The 21,095-nt window shown below is 36.8% G+C and overlaps 1 protein-coding gene across 5 annotated transcripts in view; it reads left to right on the top strand.

Annotated features, from left to right (window-relative positions):
- The window catches only part of VPS13C (vacuolar protein sorting 13 homolog C), a 207,616-nt gene that overhangs the window by 174,808 nt on the left and 11,713 nt on the right, over positions 1-21,095 (top strand). For 2 of the 5 annotated variants that reach the window (XM_051822345.3, XM_051822344.3), the window contains 15 exons: positions 868-1,009; positions 1,794-1,934; positions 2,635-2,716; positions 2,856-2,925; positions 3,499-3,610; positions 3,729-3,842; positions 5,716-5,855; positions 7,773-7,854; positions 8,801-8,914; positions 9,670-9,745; positions 10,516-10,679; positions 12,173-12,218; positions 15,038-15,161; positions 16,002-16,116; positions 16,829-18,390. In XM_051822345.3, the coding sequence (XP_051678305.3) occupies positions 868-1,009; positions 1,794-1,934; positions 2,635-2,716; positions 2,856-2,925; positions 3,499-3,610; positions 3,729-3,842; positions 5,716-5,855; positions 7,773-7,854; positions 8,801-8,914; positions 9,670-9,745; positions 10,516-10,679; positions 12,173-12,218; positions 15,038-15,161; positions 16,002-16,116; positions 16,829-16,852 (1,546 nt within the window). In that variant the 3' untranslated portion in view covers positions 16,853-18,390. Of the gene's footprint in view, positions 1-867; positions 1,010-1,793; positions 1,935-2,634; positions 2,717-2,855; positions 2,926-3,498; positions 3,611-3,728; positions 3,843-5,715; positions 5,856-7,772; positions 7,855-8,800; positions 8,915-9,669; positions 9,746-10,515; positions 10,680-12,172; positions 12,219-15,037; positions 15,162-16,001; positions 16,117-16,828; positions 18,391-21,095 lie in introns of those variants that run through there. The other 3 variants (XM_051822342.3, XM_051822343.3, XR_007910408.3) reach the window with 2 other exon arrangements.

Genomic DNA, 21,095 nt, shown 5'->3' with positions numbered 1-21,095 from the left:
TGGGACTGGAACTGGCACCCATATGGGATGCTGGCACTGCAGGTGGCGACTTTACCCGCTACGCCACAGCACCAGCCCTGTGATAAATTTTGATAATATAGAATACTTACTCAGTAAAATGCCACTCCCACAAAAGAAGTGTATTTTTCTCATTAATAGACTCATGTTTTTAAAGATTATACTCAGTTGTTACTGTATATTTTAAGTTTCATCAATTAAAAAAATGTTAGGAGGGTCCGGTGCAGTGGGTTAAAGCCCCGGCCTTCAGCACCAGCATCCCATATGGGTGCTGGTTCGAGTCCCAGCTGTTCCACTTCCTGTCCAGCTCCCTGCTAATGCTCCTGGGAAAGCAGCAGAGGATTGCTGAGTCCCTGGGCACCTAAACCCATGTGGGAGACCCAGAAGAAACTCCTGGCTTCTGGCTATGGATCGATCCAGCTCCGGCCATTGAGGCCTTTGGGGACTGAACAGCAGATAGAAATCCTCTCTGTTTCTTTCTCTCTGTAACTCTTTCACATAAATAAATCTAAAAAAAAAAAAAAAGTAAGAAATTTTTTTTTCTCTCTTGATATCTAAGTCCATACATACTTTCCTTGATTCTGTCCCAGCCCACAAAACCTGAATTACTTACGTTCTGTGGCCTTTTGCAGGAAAAGTTTGCCAGTTCTTTAACAGACGTTAGGAGAGACAGAAAAGTGTTTCCTCCTTCCTCCTTTATGTGCTTTGGTCACCCAGGTGTACTTGGATATTTTAAAAAATCTCATATCAATATAATTTTCTTAGGTCATTTGTGATTGTAATAACTTAGACTTGGGTAAGAGTTCCATAACCATAAATGCGTTCCTAATTTAATTTTGTGAATTTTAGTTCTGGTGTTGTTTGGGAGATGAAACCAAAACAGAAATGGAAGCCTTTCAGTCAGAAGCAGATAATCTTACTGGAGCAGTCCTATCAGAGACATCAAGCATCAAAAGACCGGGGCTGGATTAAGCTAGACAGCAATTTTGAGGTATCACCGAATTCCTTGCCTTTGGATTTTGTAGATGTGTTCTGCTGGGGGTGGTGGTGGTGGCTGTACACGGAAGCTTACTTTCCAAGTAAAAATGTGTAGAAATTTATTTTTATTCTGTTACTTAGTTTTTAAATAACAGAACTCTTAGTAAGAGTTTGTTTTGAATGATACCAATATATATTGCTAATGACTAAAACATGTTTCATTAATAAAAAAAACTAAAAAAATTGTGCTCAATTAAACTTATTAAATGTTAATGATTGCTAGACATGAGCAGGCATTAGCAAGTTAGGGTGTGCTCCACTTGAGCCTTGACAGAGCTAAAACTAAAAGTCACCACTGCTTTGAAACTCCGGGAACTTGGCTTTGATTTCCCACTTGCTTTGGTTTACTTAGGCCCCTTGGTTATTCTTGAAAACCAGTTTTTATTCTTGGCTGCCAGTTGTGTGTCCAGGCTTAACTGTTCATTATAAAACAAGTTTGTTTAAGAATAGTCAGGAATTACACTGAGTTTTTTTTCCCATAAAGCATTTTCTTAAATTGTAGTTTTTATAATTCAAAAATTGACCATCCTGTTGTTCTGACTTTATTAGAAAAATGATACTTCTGCTTCAGAGATCTCAGCTTCGATCACCTTAAGGTGGATCTTTTGATGAGATGGATTTTTTTTTTTTTTTAGGTTTTAATTCGTTAGTAAAGAGACATTTAATATAACAGAATGGGTGCTCTGCTAATGCCAGCTCTTCATAAAAACATGTGCTTTTTTGTTTTTTTTTTCAAGGTCAATTTCGATAAAGTGCCAATGGAAATGCGCCTCCCCATCCGGTGCCCTATTAAACGTGATTTTTTATCAGGAATTCAGGTTGAATTTAAGCAGTCTCCTCACCAAAGAAGTTTAAGGGCCAGGTTGTACTGGCTTCAGGTAACACTGTCATTCTCAGATAAACATTTTCATATTGTAGCTGTGTCTTCTCTGCTTCTCCCACGTGTGCTATGAAGTCAGCATCTTCCTTACAATCCAGATTCAAAGATCTTGTGACTGTTGAGGCACTTGAATTTGGTCAGTTCGCCTATGAGGGTGTTTGTACTGACGTTATTTGTAATATTCCTTTGATTTGTCATGGGTTTCCCAAATGAGATCGTCCTTTGTCCTTCTAGGCAAAAAGCAGAGCTTTATGGGGGGTGGAGAGAGGGGCTGTTGTTGAAGGCATGCTTGCTCACTCCCTCCAGCCTCCCTGTCTTTCTTCCTTTCAATTCTTTAAGTGATTTTAGAATATTTTTCTTCTTTATCCTTATCCTCTTACTTCATGTTCAGTTACATTTAAATTTTAGAGAATTGAAATCTCACATGATCTGTAGGTACAAATATTTATATTAATGTTGTACATGCCACATAATGTTAATGAATATGAGAGTTTTTATACATTCTTTTGTAAAAAAAGCTCATTTTGTTGAGTTTTATAAAAACTTCTACAGCTTTATAGTGAAACTCCTAATGACACTAAATATACATTCAGATATTTATTATGAAATTAGGTGATAACTTTTATAATCTTAACTGTGAAACTAAAAAAAAATTAAATTATTTTAAATCCTGCTGAGTCGGTCTTCTTTTCTTTTAGGTTGATAATCAGTTGCCAGGTACAATGTTCCCTGTTGTTTTTCATCCCGTGGCTCCTCCAAAATCTATTGCTTTGGATTCAGGTAAAAACAAACAAAAACCAACAATGAAAATTAAGTTGGAATGGTCATGAAGGTGTACTTGATTGTAGAAGCAAAGTAGACACTAGTTTGTTCTGAAACAAGGTTTGATTTTCTTTTCTTTTTTCCTTCTTCCTTTTAGAGCCCAAGCCTTTCATTGATGTGAGTATCATCACAAGATTTAACGAGTACAGTAAAGTCTTACAGTTCAAGTAAGTAAGGATTCCCAACACTTATCTAAAGGGATTTGAAGTAAAAGTCTGCTTAAAAAAGAAATTTTATTCTTTTTGAAAGTGACTTCTAAATAAAAATTAATTTTTAAATGAACACACTAATTTTTTGGTCATGTAACTTTTTATGCTCATACTTATTTTATTAATAATGTCTACACATTTAAAGTGTAGAATTCCTTTAGCCACCTTCTTCCTTTGTAACTATAATTAGAATATAAAATAGTAAGTAAGGCATAAAGTACATGTATTTGTGAGCTATGTTCTTTAAAGCAATTGCAGTGCAATTTAAAAATTGAATGATTTATACATTTGTGTCTTCTTTGATGTGATAAGTGGGCTTTTCAGTGCAAAGTGTTCATAAAGCCACACTGCCTCCAGAGAAGTTTTCACTCTAATGGCGGCATCGCTGTAAGTCAATCTTCCTAACCAAGTGTTTAAGAGGTGAAGGAACAGGACCTTATTGTGGCTTTTGGAGAAAAGCAGAGTTTTAGCATTTAAAATTGCATGATTGAATAGAAACTCTTTCCATCTTAAAAAATTCTTTTCCCTTAGGTATTTTATGGTTCTCATTCAGGAAATGGCCCTAAAAGTTGATCAAGGGTTTCTTGGAGCTATTATTGCACTGTTTACCCCAACAACTGACCCTGAAGCTGAAAGGAAACGGGTAATAATTTTTATTTATTAGGAAAATTAAAAAGTAAAAAAAAATTAAATCTGCCATTATTGAAACTAATTGTGGTAGAGAAAAAAATTAAAAGCAATTCTGATTTCATTTCTTTCAGACAAAGTTAATCCAACAAGATACTGATGCTCTAAACACAGAATTAATGGAGACTTCAATGACTGATATGTCAGTTCTTAGTTTCTTTGAACATTTCCATATTTCTCCTGTTAAGGTTTGTGGTAATTATTATTTTGAAAATTTAGTATAATTGGCTTAGAACTTTTAGAAAGTCTCTTTACAAGTGCAGGTTTTAATTTTGTGCATCACATATTTGGTGGGAATTCTGTTTGATTAATGGAAATAATTAAGACACTTCTCTGTGACATATGTGCAGCCATAATTCCCACAGAGAAACCACCAGAGCATGTTCTCTAGTCTTGAATTAATAACCCTTTATTCAGTGAAGAAGCTGACAAAAGCATTTCTTAATTAAGCGTAGAAGTGCTTACCAATGTGTAATGTTTTGGTTGCACTTTGTAACTCGTATCACTGTCTAAACAGAACGCCATAATGGGTGCCCTAACCAGAATGGGAAAACGCTGAAGTAGGTATTAGACTGTTGATGTGGTATTTTTCCTCCATCCAACGTTTGACTGTAACTAAGGGAGTGGAAAATTAGATACCTTTCACTTGCCTGCTTTTGTACTTTATGAACCCATTTCCTTTCCCCCTCTGTTGTTCCGTTTAGCTTTTATCAGGGAAGGTGACTGCTTAGTAAATTCACAAATGCTATCAACCATAATGCTCTAAACTTGTGTAATGGGCCAGATTTACAATTAAGTAACTCTTTAAAATATTGATGATCCATTACTTTCTCAAAAACTGTTTACAGGGCATTATTTTCAATTGCATCTGCCAATTTGTTCAATTAAATGAGTGGCTTTGTAAAATTGAGTTATTACTTTAAATTGACCTATTAGTTTGCTGATATTAGTCATGTCCCTAGTGACAAGTTAAAAATTGATAGTCTTTTGTGACAGATTATATTAAATTTCTTTCTCATTATTAAGAGAAAGTAAGTTATTTATATGATTGAACAATATCTCCAACCAATATTTACTGAATGAAGTTACCATGGAGGTATAAAATGACTTTATAATCTAGGGAGTGAGTTTATATTATATAATCTAGGGAAGTATTAATGATTGGTGATTTACCTATCCATGTTCTAAGGCACATTGGGAATTGTGCTGTGAGGTTGCACAGTGAAGATAATGAAGGACAGTTATTTTCTTCTTCCATGGTTTCTGCCCTGGGGAAGGACTGAATCTCTCCACCTGAGCATTCTTTCCTCAACCCGGACACTCGCTGACTCCATGAAGGCAGGAGTCCATGTCAGAGGAGAAGATACACTGCAGCTTTCCTGGCGAGTAGAACGCTGGGGGCTGAGGAGAGTGACGGGTCATCTGCTCTGTCTGCACATACCCGTCACCCCTGTCTTCTTAAACTGGGCTACCAAATGGTGACACAGCCCAAGTCGGAGCTGAAGAGCAACGTGTGAAATCCACGTTTCTCCCCTGAGTTTGGAGGGTCTGTAGAAGCTGCACACCTTGTAACCTTTGAAAATTTATGTGGCAGCTTGCTAATTGTTACCTTGGTGGTTGTGCTATTGTTATTTTTGATTGTTGTGGTGGTGTAATTATAACATAATTGTTATTGTTAATTTTTGCAATGAATGATGTACCTTAATTGGGTAAAAATAACTGATTTGATTATTTGGCAGAAAACTTGTGCCAGTTGATGTATTTTCTTAAAATGGTTATGCTTGTTTTGTAAGAAAGTATTAGTCTCTTAAGAACATGTAGTATTTATATACTTAGAATAAAGTTAGAGCTCTGTTTTTGGAACATACTAACTTGTGTTTTATCAAAAAGCACATGGGAATCAAATGTAAGTGGACTGTTTTGTGTGATGTATAAAGAACAAATAATAACTTTCACTGGGATTCTGATGGAAAGATTTTTGTGCATCTGGAAATTTCTGTTTCCTATAAATGTAAAATTTTTGTTTTTAGTTTTCATTTGTGAACATTATTTTTCCTTTAGTTGCATTTGAGTCTGTCTTTGGGTTCTGGAGGTGAAGAATCAGACAAAGAAAAACAGGAAATGATTGCAATTCATTCTGTCAACCTGCTGTTGAAAAGCATAGGTGCTACTTTGACTGATGTGGATGACCTTATATTCAAGTAAGATATCTGTTAAATACATTGGGAAGCATTTGCCCAAATGTTACGTTTCTGGTTGTTAATTCTCTCCATTTGTGCACTGTTAGCTTAGAAAATTAATAACTTTACTACTTGTTCTGAAAGAGTTTGGTCCATGTCTGCTCTTTTAAGTATGCTTATTTTATTCATAATGTTAAAGTAGAGTCCTATATTTCCTTTGATTACTCATATCTGGATAATATGTGCATGTAGGATAAAAATGGAATTATTTTAATAGTATATGATAAATTGGCTTTTTAAAAAAGATTTATTTATTTATTTGAAAGGTAGAGTTATAAAAAGGCAGAGGCAGAGAGAGAGATCTTCCATTCACTGGTTCATTCCTCAGATGGGTGCAATGGCTAGAGCTGAGTTGATCCAAAGCCGAGGGCCTGGAGCTTGTTCAGGGTCTCCCACATGGGAACAGGGGCCCACATTCTTGGGCCATCTTCTACTGCTTTCCTAATCACATTAGCAGGGAGCTGGATTGGAAGTGGAGCAGCCAAGACTCAAACCGGCACCCACGTTGGATGCTAGCACTGCAGGTAGCAGCTTTACCAGATACACCACAGTGCTGGCCCCGATAAATTGACTTTCAAACAGAATTAGATTTAGAAATATATAGTAATAGGATGATATTTCAGTATTATCATACAGCAAAGAATAGAAATAAGAATGCACTACGTGTAATTTGAGAATGTTTATGTATGCCAGGTAAATATAATTCAATTTTCATTTACTGAAGTGAATATTCAACAATGGTATTGAAACAATTAGTCACCTAAGAGAAAAAAATCCATTTAGATCGTTTCTGCCCTACATGAGCACTACTGCATTTCAGAGGAAACAAATGACAAAATATAAAATTTGAACTGAAAAACACCCCACAAGTTAACCCTGTTACCAAATCTCTGAATAGAGGAAGTCTTTATAAGTTTAAAAACATTGGGGGGAAATTCCATTGGAAAATGCAAGATAGATTTGATTATATAAAAAGTATACACTTTAAAACAAAATCAGCAAAAGTATTTAAAAACCAAAGAACTAGGGAGATAGAATGACAGCTAGGACAGAAAGAGGATTAAGTTTAAAATCTAAAGATTCTAGTGGATAATGACCAGAGGACAATAACAGATCATTCTTAAAGAGGGAGATAAAGTGGTCAATAGATATTTAAAATGTTCAACTTTATTATTTATCAAAGAATACATGTAAATCAAAGCAAATTTTCGAAGATTTCAAAGTATGAGTGAGCCTAGTACTAGCAGAGAAGCTATGTATCTATCAAAAGCCTTAAAAGTTTTTGTTATCTTTCACTTAATAATTCTCTTTTGGGGAATTCAGTTAAAAAGTAATCTTGGAATGCAGTCAGAGTTTGATATTCAATATGCACTTGGCAACCCTGACAATTAGAAATGTCTGACAGTGGAGGAATTGTTTGTTGTGACACGGCCAACGTAGTGGAATGCTGTATATCCATTAAAAAGGACCGTCTAGAATTTTGAATAAATATATAGATAAATACTTTCCTTACAATATTGAGTGTAACTGCGGCATGTAAAATGTTTTAAATATTTTGTAGTTGTGTAGAAAAGCAAAGGAAGAATTCAGAATTGGGGGAATGGGAAGAAAAATCTTAGAATTCCACTGTGAGCTGAAGTTGTGGTTGACTGTTTAAAACCTTTGTAGTCTTTATGTGTTCATGAAAAAATTAAATATAGGATTACTATTTTTATTGCCATAAAATTAAGATACCAATGATAAATTGTATGTGACAGATACACAGTTAATTGTGAAGGAATTAGCTATGATTAGAATTATGCATCACTGAAACATTAAGTCCCTCTTTTCAAAAATACCATCTCAGTATCTTGCAATCTTTGTTTTCTCTCCTTCTAGACTTGCTTATTATGAAATTCGATATCAGTTTTACAAGAGAGATCAGCTCATGTGGAGTGTTGTTAGGCATTACAGTGAACAGGTAATTTCCTATCATAGTAGCTGATATTGCATAGATTCATGATGTGTCAAAACAAAACACATTTACGTGGTTCTACAGTGTGTAGTAGTGTTTAACTAGTTTACCTTAATTCACAATTGCAGTACTTAGTGGTTTTCTTGCATAGTTTGTCTCTTTAGTTCTACCTGCCTTTATCTACCTTTCTAAAATTTTCTCCATGCTTTTTCCCTTTGTGATTATATTTGTCCCTTGGGAAGGAATAGTGGTTTTTGCATCATTATGCTTGAGTTCTTCAGTGACTGTAGTTTCTAAGTGTAGTCTAGTGGAACTGCAAGAGGAATTCTAAACTAGCTTCTTCCTTGTGCATCAGTTACTCTGTGGTTCAGGTATGTATTCACAGAGTCAGAGTAATTGTTACAGGCTCCTGGGGACCGTTGCTGTATAGGGTGATATTTCTCTTTCCTTCTTCTGTTGGAAGATCTTTTCTCCTATAGTGTGTAAAGGCTGGGTTATTACATGTTCAAATAAGAATATGACATCCCTCACAACCCTCCCCCCCATTTTGGTCACTAACTATTCCCCATCTTTTTTAGTAGTGATGGTAAGGTAATATTAAAAATAAGTAGCAATTATCGAATTATACATTCATTTAAGGTGAGTGTAACCATCCATTTTATAGATGAGAAAACTACACCACCAGATAGAAACTCAGTCACTTGTTCAAGGTCATAAACTGCTAAATGGCAGACTGTACCTCAAACCTATGTTTATCTAATTTGAAAGCCCAACAGGAAGTATTGACATTTTCTTACAATGAAAGATCAGGTAATGAGTGTGGTGGTGATTATTCTACACAGCCCTTCTTTAACACAAACTTCAGTAATCTCTCCTTTTTTCATGTTGCATGATGATGTTGTTTCTTACAATGGTTATAAAAGACTTAGTTTGCGCTTTTTTTCTTCTTTAGTTCTTGAAACAGATGTATGTCCTTGTTTTGGGCTTAGATGTGCTTGGAAATCCATTTGGATTAATTAGAGGTCTGTCTGAAGGAGTTGAAGCATTATTTTATGAACCCTTTCAGGTACTGATCTTTAATTATTTTAAGTATAGGTGTATGAAAATGAATATTTTATGGACAAATGATTTATACTTTAATTGAATCTGGGAACTGAGTAATATTGAACAAAATATGTTTGACATTTTTATTTAAAAGTACTTGAGATGACATTGAAAGATTGTTTTAGAAAGGATTCAGCACTTCTAGTGCTTATCTGGGCAATAAGACACGCACATTTTCCAGAGCTTAATGCTGTTAGAAGGACATTTAGAGTGGTAGGTAGATAAAAGACTGTCTCAAGGCTGTTCCACCATTGTGGTTAGGACTCATGGGGCATTCAAAGCTTGCTTTGTTTCTTATTCAAGCTTGCATCACCTCCGTTTAAAGAATCCAAGAGTCCAGTAGGGTTCTAAAGGACAAGGCAGAAAGAAACACTTGAAGAACAAGAGAGCTAAAAACATGTGGATTCACCCTCCTGCCAGCTGCACACCTCTGCAGTCTGATGGAACTGAGAGGCCAGCATCAGTCTGTGATTGAAGCCTGGTGATTTACACCTGTCAACTTTAGTCTTTTTAAAGAATTTGCTAGGATTTTATGGGTTAAAAGTACCTGTAAACACAAAATTCTTCTATCAGTATTTGGTATACAGGATGAAGATTGTTTCATCACAATTTTTATGGATCTTTCCAGATTGTGTGTCTTCAGGAAAACTCTGAAATGTTTTATTAAAAAATCTTAAACTTATTTAAATTTTAAATGTTCAACTTTTTTTTGGCCAGGGTGCTGTTCAAGGCCCTGAAGAATTTGCTGAAGGGTTGGTGATTGGAGTGAGAAGCCTCTTTGGACACACAGTAGGTATGTATCACCTGTTCATATTTTTTTTCGTTTTATTATAAAATGCATTGTTTATGAAAAACATTTATGTTAGTAAAACTGATAACTTTCTTAATAGTCCCTATTAAAAGACTAATTTCCTCATTTTTAAAGGAAAATAAATAGTGGCCTGGTAATTTTTTAGTATGTCTATCATGTTCAGTAGTTTTTTTTTTTTTTTTTTTTTTTGAGGTTTAATTTTGTTTATTTCAAAGACAGAGTTACAGAGAAAGGCAGGGCTAGAGAGAGTGAGAGAGGTCCTCCATCTGCTGGTTCACTCGCCAAATGACTGCAACAGCCAGAGCTGAGCAGATCTGAAGCCAGGAGCCAGGAGCCTCCTCTGGATCTCCTGCAGGTGCAGGGGCCCAAGGACTTGGGCCATCTTCCACTGCTTTCCTAGGCCATAGCAGAGAGCTGGATCGGAAGCAGAGCAGCCGGGACCTAAACCAGCACACATGGAATGCAGGCACTGCAGACTGAGGCTTTAACCTGCTGCGCCATAGCGCAGGCCCGTTTTTTTTTTTTTTTTTTTATTATTAGTATTTAAATTTTTTCAGTAGTTTTATTCTTTTTGATAGAAGGGTAAAATTGATTTCCTCATTTTTGTGTATTGGACAAGTTGAATTTAAGCTTTTTACAGCTTAAATTTAAGAATTACAGAATTTAAGCTGTTTACAGCAGTTGCACACTGTGTATTGTGATAATGTTCTCTAAAGGAACAGCGTGATTTACTTTTCTGGGCCTTGTGATAGGTGGTGCAGCAGGAGTTGTATCTCGAATCACTGGTTCTGTGGGCAAAGGTTTGGCAGCAATTACTATGGACAAGGAGTATCAGCAAAAAAGAAGAGAAGAGATGGGTCGACAGCCCAGAGACTTTGGAGACAGCCTGGCCAGAGGAGGAAAGGGCTTCCTGCGAGTAAGTCTTCTGCAGTGTCTTCAAGAAACCCTCAGCTGTCTACCTGTGCTGTCAGCCATGTGCTCTCGCTGGCTGTCTGGGACTTAGAATGCCGTTGTGAGTCTAGCCCTGTCGGGCAGCAGGGGTGTTAAGTGGTGGACTTCCCGGTTTCCCTTTTGCTGTCCTTCCCTGTTGTCACCACCAGATCTAGTGCTTAGTTTCCAAATGTGCTTTTGCATGTGGGCTGGAGTGAACTTGGTGATGGTAGGTGAGCACCGGTGAGGACGGTGAGGAAGTAGAGGAACTATTGAGGGCATTGTCAGTCAACTACTTCTGTAGAAGGAATACATGCTTAACTGATGATAAACCAGCAAATGCCTGTCACTACTTTGTAGTACTTGTAAAATTATATAGGGAGCATGTAAGTGTTGTTTAATTATATGATATATGAATGAATATTCTCTTTTTAAATAAGGATGTGTAAGTTTTATTTATAATAAGTAACTAAGACATTCCAGGTAAGGCTTTTTAAAATTACTACTATTCGTTAATTTTTTGAAAAGCAGAGCTACAGAGAGAGAGAGAGAGAAAGCTTCTATTTGCTGATTCATCCCACAAATGCCTGTAATAGCTGAGGCTGTGCCAGGCTAAAGCCAGGATCCCAGAACTCCACCCAGGTCCCCATGAGGTAGCAGGGACTCAAGTACTTGCACCATCATCTTGTTGCCTTCCCAGGCCACATTAGCAGGAAGATGGATTGGAAGCAGAATAGCTGGGACTTGAACTAGCCGTCTCATATGGGGTGCAGGCATCATGAAGGACTTTAACCTGCTGTGCGACAGCACCTGCTCCTAGAGTGCTCTTTGTTCACCCCTCACCTCTTTCCAGAAAATGGCTAATCTTTTCAGTTTTAAGTATATCACTTAGTTCTCTTTCTGTGTATTTTTGAAATAGTTTAGTTACTACCATTGCTTGTCAGTTATTAATAATGTATAAATATCCAAATGTTTTGATTTTGAAAATTATTTTAAGAAGCTATACCTGCTGTGTTTGTGCCAGTGATTTTAAAAGTGTGTCATATTCTCTGAAGTGCTTTTGTCAGGTAATTTGCTATCCTAAGGGGTTCCTTTGTTTTCAGTTACATACACTTTCACTTACATAGTAGTTTCCTTAAAATTTATACTTAGGTCTTATGGAAACTGAGACTTGAAAGATTAAATCAGCTACCCATGGTAATGTAACTGATTAGTAACAGAGCCAGATTTAGACTCTTCACCTGCTTTACTGCTGTTTCTGTTATAAAATTAGGTGTTTTCATTTAAAATTTACCATGTTGGAACACTTGCAAACCATGTAAAAACCTGAAAGTGTTCACTAACCTGCAGTTGTTCACATGTACGTTCTCAATTAAAAAAATAAATAATTTCCAGTATGTCTGTAGAGACCTCTAGTGGTTGGTTTAAAATCAGGCACCATCCTTTCAGTGGCGACTTCATGATTGATTTCTGTTTCAGGGAGTTGTTGGTGGAGTGACTGGAATAATAACAAAACCTGTGGAAGGTGGGTTGAGAATATTTCCTCCCTGTACAGATTTGGTAAAATTGATGCATATTAAAGATAATAGATGTTCTTACTACTAGATACTTGATTGATAATATTTACTGACTGAATCTTATTTTAATTATTTAAAGAATAATTATATAAAGCCATATAAATTTATTATTTTATAAAATTACATAAAATAAATTATCCATTGGAAAGATCTTTCATTCCCTCATTTTTTTCTCCTCCTTTAAGGTAAGTTTATGTTAGTGTAACATTTTTAAGAAATATGTTTATGTATTTTCATTTTGTTTGAAAGGTGGGACAGGGAAAGAGAGAGAGAGACAGAGAGACAGAAAGCACGAGTGAGTGAGCTTCCATCCTCTGCTTCACTCTCCAAATGTCCAACAGCCATGGCTGCACCAGGCTGAATTCAGGAGCCTGGGACTCAGTCTGGGCTGCTCTTGTGAACGACAGGGAGCCAGGTGCTCCCTGAACCATCACATGCTGCCTCCCAGAGGGGCATTAGCAGGACGCTGGACTGTAGGCCGGGTCACCGGGTCCTGGTCCAGGCACTCCTGTATGGGAAATGGCCTCTCCTGCAGCAGCTTACCCGCCACCCCGGGTGCCTGCCTCCATGGACTCCTGGTTTTGATTGATCAGTGTATTTTCCTCAGGAAGTGGAGAGATAAGCAGAATACTATTTTCAGTAGGACCATAGATAAACTACATTTCTTGAGGCCCTCAGTAGCAGTAGAATTTTGATAGTTTTATCCCATTAACAAAGCATATTTCTTGCACAATGCAGTCCCTGTCAAAATTTCTGTTGGCTTCGTCGCAGAAATTGACAAGCTGAATTTAAAATTTGTGTGGAAATTGAAGGGACCCAGAAAAGTGAAAATAGTCTTAGAAAGTTGGAGTTAAACTTCTCAATTTCAAAACTTACTGTAAATCTGCAGTGGCTAAAACTGTGTGGTATAGGCATAAGGATACACATGCAGACCAATGTGATAAAATTGAGACTCTAAAAATAAACTGTACATTTATGGCTAATTGTTTTTTTTCTTCTTCTTTTTTAATTTATTTATTTACCTGAGAGGCAGAGTTATAGACAAAGAGAGATCTTCCATCCGCTGGTTCACTCCCCAGATGGCCTCAACAATCAGAGCTGGGCCAAGCTGAAGCCAGGAATCAGGAGCCTCTTCCAGGTCTCCCGCATGGGTGCTGGGGCCCAAGCACTTGAGCCATCTTCTGCTGTTTTCCCACGTCATTAGCAGGGAGCTGAATTGGAACTGACTGATCAATTGGGGCTCAAACCAGCACCCTTATAGGATGCTGGCACTGCAAGCAGGTGTTCAACCCACTATACCATAGCACTGGCCCCTAATTGATTTTCAATAAGAGTGCTCATATAATTCAATAACATGTAAAAGAAAAAAATTGCACCATAGACACCATATATAAAAGTGAACTTGGGACCAGTACTGTGGCATATCTGGTAAAGCTGCCACCTGCAGTGCTGGCCTCCCATATTCTGCTTCACTTCCCATCCAGCTCTCTGCTATGGCCTGGGAAAACAGCAGAAGGTGGCCCAAGTGCTTGGACCCCTGCACCCACATGGGAGACCTGGAAGAATCTCCAGGCTCCTGGCTTCAAATCGGCCCAGCTCTAGCCATTCCAGCCATTTAGGAAGTAAACCAGTAGATGGAAGATCTCTCTTTCTCTGCCTCTGCTTGTTTTAACTCTGTCTTTCAAATAAATAAATAAATAAATCTTAAAAAGAACCAGTGATTATGGTGATGGTTGCATGATTCTGAATTAGCATTTAATTTGTACACTTTACAGCAGGGGTGGGGGACATCCGGCCCACGATAAAGCTCGTGAAATCATTTGGTCTGGCCCTGCCAAGACAACCACGGGTGCCACTTGAGATTTAGTAAAGCAGTAGCAGGCTAATTGTTCAGTTGCTAATTTTGTGTGGCCCATGAATGCTGTTACCAATATCCAGATGGCACCTGTAGGAAAGTTTGCCCACTCTTGTGTTACAGGGTGTTTTGAGGTACGCGAACCTTATTTCAGTAAACTTATTTTTTTTTTTTTTTTTTTGACAGGCAGAGTGGACAGTGAGAGAGAGACAGAGAGAAAGGTCTTCCTTTTGCCGTTGGTTCACTCTCCAATGGCCGCCGCGGATAGCGCGCTGCAGCCGGCGCACAGCGCTGATCCAATAGCAGGAGCCAGGTGCTTCTCCTGGTCTCCCATGGGGTGCAGGGCCCAAGCACTCGGGCCATCCTCCACTGCACTCCCTGGCCACAGCAGAGAGCTGGCCTGGAAGAGGGGCAGCCGGGACAGAATCCGGCGCCCTGACCGGGACTAGAACCTGGTGTGCTGGCGCCGCTAGGCGGAGGATTAGCCTAGTAGCCGCGGCGCCGGCAACTTATTTTCTTTTTAAATACACTGGTTAAAAAAAAATCTGATGGTTGTCGTTAATAAAACAGTGTTTTCTGGTCATGGTCACAGGTACCCACTAGCCTCCTAGCTTGGTGGTTCTCAAACTTTAATGTGCTTTGGGATTACCTGGTGTGTTAGTTCAAACACAGGTTGCTCTCCCCACCTCCAGAACATCTGATTCAGTAGGTCTGGTGTGGAGTCCAAGGGTTTGCATTTTGGACCCACTTTGAGAACCACTGTTATATCACTCAGATCTACATTTAATTTAATTAGAAAGCATGTTCTGGTAGCTTCCTGGGTAAAACAGTTCCGTATTTGTCTCAGGTTTTAGTTGAGGTCAAGCTTGCTTATTTAAAATGTCATTATGTGCTGTCTTTGACTTTCTGAAGGTGCCAAAAAGGAGGGAGCTGCTGGATTCTTTAAAGGAATTGGAAAAGGGCTTGTTGGTGCTGTGGCTCGTCCAACTGGTGGAATCATAGATATGGCCAGCAGTACCTTCCAAGGCATTCAGAGGTAATTGAGTAGACAGCATGTGCAAGGTGGATGTCCAGGTACTGAGTGCTGCTAGGGATACATACACAGGTTAGGTGGTGTGGTTTGGCTGCTCTTCTTTCCTTATTTTTTTTTTAATAAAAATTATTTATTTACTTGAGAGGCAGAGTTACAGAGAGAGGGAGAGATGGAGAGAGGTCTTCCATCCACTGGTTCACTCCCCAACTGGCTGCAACAGCTGAAGCTATGCCAGTCTCAAGATAGGAACCAGGAGCTTCTTTCAAGTCTCCCACATGGGTGCAGGGGCCCAAAGACTTGGGCCATCTTCCATTCCTTCCCAGGCCATTTAGCAGAGAGCTTGATTGCAAGTTGAGCAGCCGGGACTTAAACCCGTGCCCGTATGTGTTGCTGCCACCACAGGTGGAGGCTTATCCTACTGTGCCACAGCACCAGCCCCTTGACTGCTCTTAAGGATCTTAAAGTAATGAAAGCTATGACAGCTTCACAAGGTAAAGTGCCACCAGAAAAGAATAACAAAAGGCATCGTTTACAGCTCAGTTTCTCTTTTATTCCTCAAGTGTTTGTTGGTACCTATCTCACGCCAGGCCCTGTGCTGACACCAAGGAAACAAAGAGCAGATGACCTCATTCCAGATTTTACTGTTTTGACATTTCTTTTTAAGAGTGGGGAGATGGACTTGATTTTAATGCCTTTTACATCATGTTGGGGAAGTTATTTAAAATGGCTGTTTCTGTTTTTTTTTTTTTTAATCATGTTTATATGTTTAAACAGCATATTTATTTGTAGTACTTTGAAAGAGTCTCATGTATTTTCTTACACATACTTGACTGCTCTGTTCAGGGCAGCAGAATCCACTGAGGAAGTGTGTAGCCTCCGCCCCCCTCGCCTGATCCACGAAGATGGCGTCATCCGTCCCTACGACAGGCAGGAATCTGAGGGCTATGACTTGTTTGAGGTAAATTCTGTTCTCTGTGGTCCTTAGTGAAATTTATTTCAGATTTCTGGGGCCAAGATTTCATGAGTGGTTCTTAAAGTTCTTGATTAATGAATTTCTTTGAAGGATTGTTTGTAGAGTAGATTTTGATCTTTGGTTTTTTATTTTAGCATAATGTGTTATGTGGAAATAACTGGTTTTTTTTTCCCCCTTGCACAGGAGCAAAGCTCTTTTTGTGCAGTAGAGATAGTGTTAAAAGAAGCCAGAGGCGATACCACCATTTCTGTAATAGCTCATTTAGTTAACTTTAGTTTTGGTTTCCTGCTTTGTAGCTAATTACTGGAATTTGCTGCTTTTTTTCTCCCAACCAAATTAATTTATTTACACTACTATGCAAATCTAGATTTTTTTTTTTTCAGGTAAACAGAACTGGCGGAGAGAAAAAAAGATTATATACAATTAAGATCTTGTTAACCTTAAGAAAAAAATTCAAGGTTCTCTGGGCTTTTATTTCAGTTTAAACTTCAGTATATATAAATAATACATACTTGTGCAAATTGCTATTCTTCCATGACTAGCTTATCCCCAGAGACATTTATTAATATGTTTTACCTTCACTATAAAATAAAATGACCCTTAATTGTTCTTAGCCTTTGGTTTTTATTGTAAATGATTACATTTTATCTTTCTGCATGCTTCTAATTTTATTTTCTTTCTTTTTCTGCCTACACAGCAAGAACTGGAAATACAGGAGTAAATGTTTCCTATACTACTACTTGATTTCATCCTTAAAAATCAAAACAAACTGTGGTACTAATTGTGTGTAAATTAACTTGAGAGTCAATTTTAATGAAATTTCCTTGACAGTTCTCACCTCCACCTGAACTTCTCACAGTAGTGGCTTGACTGCAAATAAAAATGGCAGTGTCCCTGGAACTACTGTGCAGGAATACATAATCAGTGTAAAAGATTAAAGGGTGAAGGAAATCAAATCCCTCTTCATCTAGTGCATGAAAGACGTTTTTGAGTTCAGAAGGAGATACTTTTACTATCATCTGGAAAATTTTATCTTACAGTATTTGTATGAAATTGGAAAAAAAAGGAGACAATTACCATGTCCATTCTGGGGGATGTGTTCTTTATGTTTGTGAGCCTTGGGTGTGGAATTACACAGCTATTGTCATCCACGTTTTTTTGTTTTAAAAAACCATGTCAGGCTGGGTGGCTTTTCACAGAAGAGAAGTGTATTTTGCTCACAATTTCGGAGGCTGAGAGTCCGAGATCAGGCGAACTCTGTGTTTGGCTTCTGGTAAGGGCTCACTTGGACTGTGTCACAGCATGGTGGACAAGTGGAAGGGAAACAGGCCAGGTGTGGAAGAGGCCTGGATTTATAACAATCCCTTCTCAGGACAGGTGACTCACTTGCAAGGCCGGTGTAATCCTGCCGAGGTGGGGCTCCCGGGACTCCGTCATCTCCCATCAGGGCCCATTTCTAGAAAGTTCCACTACTTCTCAACCTCAGCATCCTGTGAAGCAAGCTAGAGTTCTCCTGTTTTGTTAGTTCTTGTGAAGATGCCAGAAAGCTTTACAGCAGGTTGATGTCAGAACCTCTGGGGACATGCTCAAACCAAACCCAAACTATAACACTGGTTTTCTGTTTTGCAGATAACTGGAGCATATATTTTAGTAACTGAATGTTAGTTGCCCTTTGTTGAGCCTTTGACTTCAAATAAGGGCTGCCATATGAATTTTGAGAATACATTATCCTTCAATTTATTTTTTCCTGCTTGGACCTATTAGTATTGTTCATAAATAAATAGCAATCATTTTATCTTAAATACATTTTCAGCCGTTACCATTTATGCTTTTCAAAAACTGAATCTCCCTATTTGCTATACTCATAATTATTAGTTTTAATTAACATTAAAGAAGTTGAACTTGTAATTATTCAGTTTACTTATGTGGTACTTGAATACTTACAGATTTCTTTGCCTTTAAGAACGAACCCTTTTTTGCTTTTCATTCCTTAGAGAGTATTTGTTATCTTAATGACAATTATAATGATGATGAACTATCATTTTGAAATTAGGCCCCCATAGTTAATTATTAAATTATATTTCAGTCTATTTTTCATAAATGATGGAAATATTTGACTCAGCACTGTTTTATACTGCAGCTTTCCTGCTTCCCCCAAATTGAAACCAAAGTGTAAACTTAGATTGAATGTGTGGTATATTTGAAGAGAATGAAACTGTTAATGTACAAGTGTTTATTTTAAAATGATAATTATAAAAATAATAAGTTGAATGTTTCCTATTTAAAATAAGTACTTTAAAGAAAAAAGAATGACATCTAAGGACTGCCCTGTACTGCATATGCAAAAGGAGTGTGACTTCCATCCTTAAGGGATCAAATGTAACAAAACATGTAAATATTAAACGTAGCTGACAAACTTTTCTTGTGCCTAGATAATTGAGGGTTGACAGAAATGTCACTGCATGTACAGTTTTCTATGAGAATCAACACAGTGACTAATTCAAGATGCTGTCTTAAGTCATCACTAATAATTCCCCTTCCTAAGATTCTTAGGTAAAAGTAATAATTTTTAATTTTCCTAGATAGATTGCAGTTTTAATGAGACAACTTTTGGGGGCTCCTGTCCCTTATTTTTTCCTGTTGTTTACTTCTTCTTAATTGTTCAGTTCATTATCTTACTAATCTTTTCTTTGTGGTTTCCCTTTTTACAACTGTGTGTTAGTAAACACTAAACTTCAAGATACTGTTTATTATTTCGGCTAAATATAGGTTGAATATCTTTATCCAAAATACTTGGGATTGGATGTGTTTCAGTTTTTTTTTTTTTAATTTTAGAATATTTCCCTATATGTAATGAAATATCCTGGGCATGGAACCCATTTCTAAAAACAAAGTTCATTTATATTTCATACATATCTGCATAGTCTGAGGGCAGTTTTATACGGTGTTTATAGTGTGCCTGTGTTTTGACTGCAGCTGTCACATAAGGCTGTGTGTGGAATTTTCCACCTGTGCTGTCATGTCCGCATCCAAAAACTTTCAGATTTTGGAGCATTTTGGTTTTTAAACTTAGGGATTCCCAACCTGTAGTTTCCTTAATCTTTTTATTAGCTTTTGTTGAGGTATTAATATTTTAAACTCTTAAACTTTAATATATTATTATAATTACTGGATGAAATAGAATGATTATACATTAACAAGTGGACTGAAACTTTTTTTTCCCGTGGGTGGCAAGTATAGGCACAGAAAATTGAGACATTTAGGCTATTTCATCTCTTGCCCATCTTGCTGTGATCACTTTGTTGAGTAAAAAGTATTTGTTATTTAGACTGTGCTGGGTATACAAAACAAGTACAATTTCTGTCCTCAATGGACCAGAAATAATAAAACATGTAAATATAAGAGTGTATTGGGGTGTAAAATGATGTCCTCCTAGCCCCTTTGGTAATATGGCCACATTCTAAGTAATTTGCTTGGTTACCTTTTGATCCTCATTTACTTTTTCTCCCAAGTATTGCTTTGTGTCCTTTATTACTCAGGTTGGGAATTACTAAATTATACACTGTTTTTATAGGTTATTCTCTTCTGGTAATCCTCTATTCTCCTAGGGTAATTACTGTTTATGTCATGTGTGAGTGTGTGTGTGTGTGTATGTTTGTGTGTGTGTGTGTGTGTGTAAATAGAGAGACACCTGTATGTATATATAGCCAATTTTTAATTTAATATTCATTTTGGTTTACATATTTATGATCACTCAATACTTAAAATTATGTTTATTTCTTGTAAAAATTATGTTTCTATATATTCTGAGAAATGCTTTAAAATTCTTAACTTACCTTATCATCTCTGGAGGTAGTCTGATGTGGATTTCACTTTTCTTAATTCCTAAAATTTAAATAATTTTTTGTATTTTATTAACAATAATAATGTTGTGATAAGACTCACTATATATTTTTTGTCATCTTGTATTATTTCCTTAGAATTTGAGAAAATTGAATTACTGATTAAAGGGCTTGGGCGACATATTATTAAGTTCATCACATTGCATTTAGGAAAGGGGGAATAACTTTTTTTGTTTTTTAATTAATCTGATTTGCTGTCATCAGTGGTTGAATACCTTTATCTAAACCTCAGAGTACAGTGGATTTTTAGTAGCACTAAAAACAGGTTCCCTAAAGTGTGTTGTTATATAATAAATTATACTTTAAGCTCTTAATGGTTTGAAGCACAATAGCTTGTTAACTAATGAAAATGCATAAAAGATAGAAAATATTTCTTGTACTTGCAAGTCAGATCAAAGTATTTTACCATAATAAAATTTCAAACCACAGATAAGTATACTAAGTTAATATATTCCTTTTCCAGTTTCTGTCTGAAGAAATTGAGGCATAAATGTTAACAGGTTTAAACTAATTCACACAGGTGAAAGTTATACCCCTTTCTGAGACTCATTTTGAAGATGATGTCCTGGTTCTAACTGGGGACTCATCTTCCTTGTTTGTTGCCTTCTGTAATTGTTGAGGAATGACTGGGGAACAAGCATCTTTTTAAAATGTGCATTTAAGCATTAAAATAGTAACATCAAGTTTGCTCTCTGCTTGTGATCATATTTCTTATATTTAATTACATTATATTTAATAATGTTAGTATTGTATTCTTATTTACAAAATATTATTTTATCTGTTAAGTATGTATATATCCTGTATATTCATATATGTATTATCATCTGATCTTCAATCATGCATTATAGATCATGTCAATAATATTTCATTAGCATTAATTATTTAAAAAATATTTTGTGGGGTTTCAATGTGTGTTGACAAATTCAAGAACCAGTAGTTTTGAGATAGTTGAACAGGAAAGTAAAAGTATTATAATGTACTGCTGTTTATACTTGAATTATTTTGTGCTTGTATTTATCTTTAGGAATAAATTGTGCCAGCTATTTTGAAATCTTAGTAATC

Source organism: Oryctolagus cuniculus, chromosome 12 (genome assembly GCF_051225735.1).
Source record: "Oryctolagus cuniculus isolate XC-2025 breed Fujian yellow rabbit chromosome 12, ASM5122573v1, whole genome shotgun sequence".
Taxonomy (NCBI): Eukaryota; Metazoa; Chordata; class Mammalia; order Lagomorpha; family Leporidae; genus Oryctolagus; species Oryctolagus cuniculus.
This window is presented reverse-complemented; position numbering and strand designations above follow the sequence as displayed.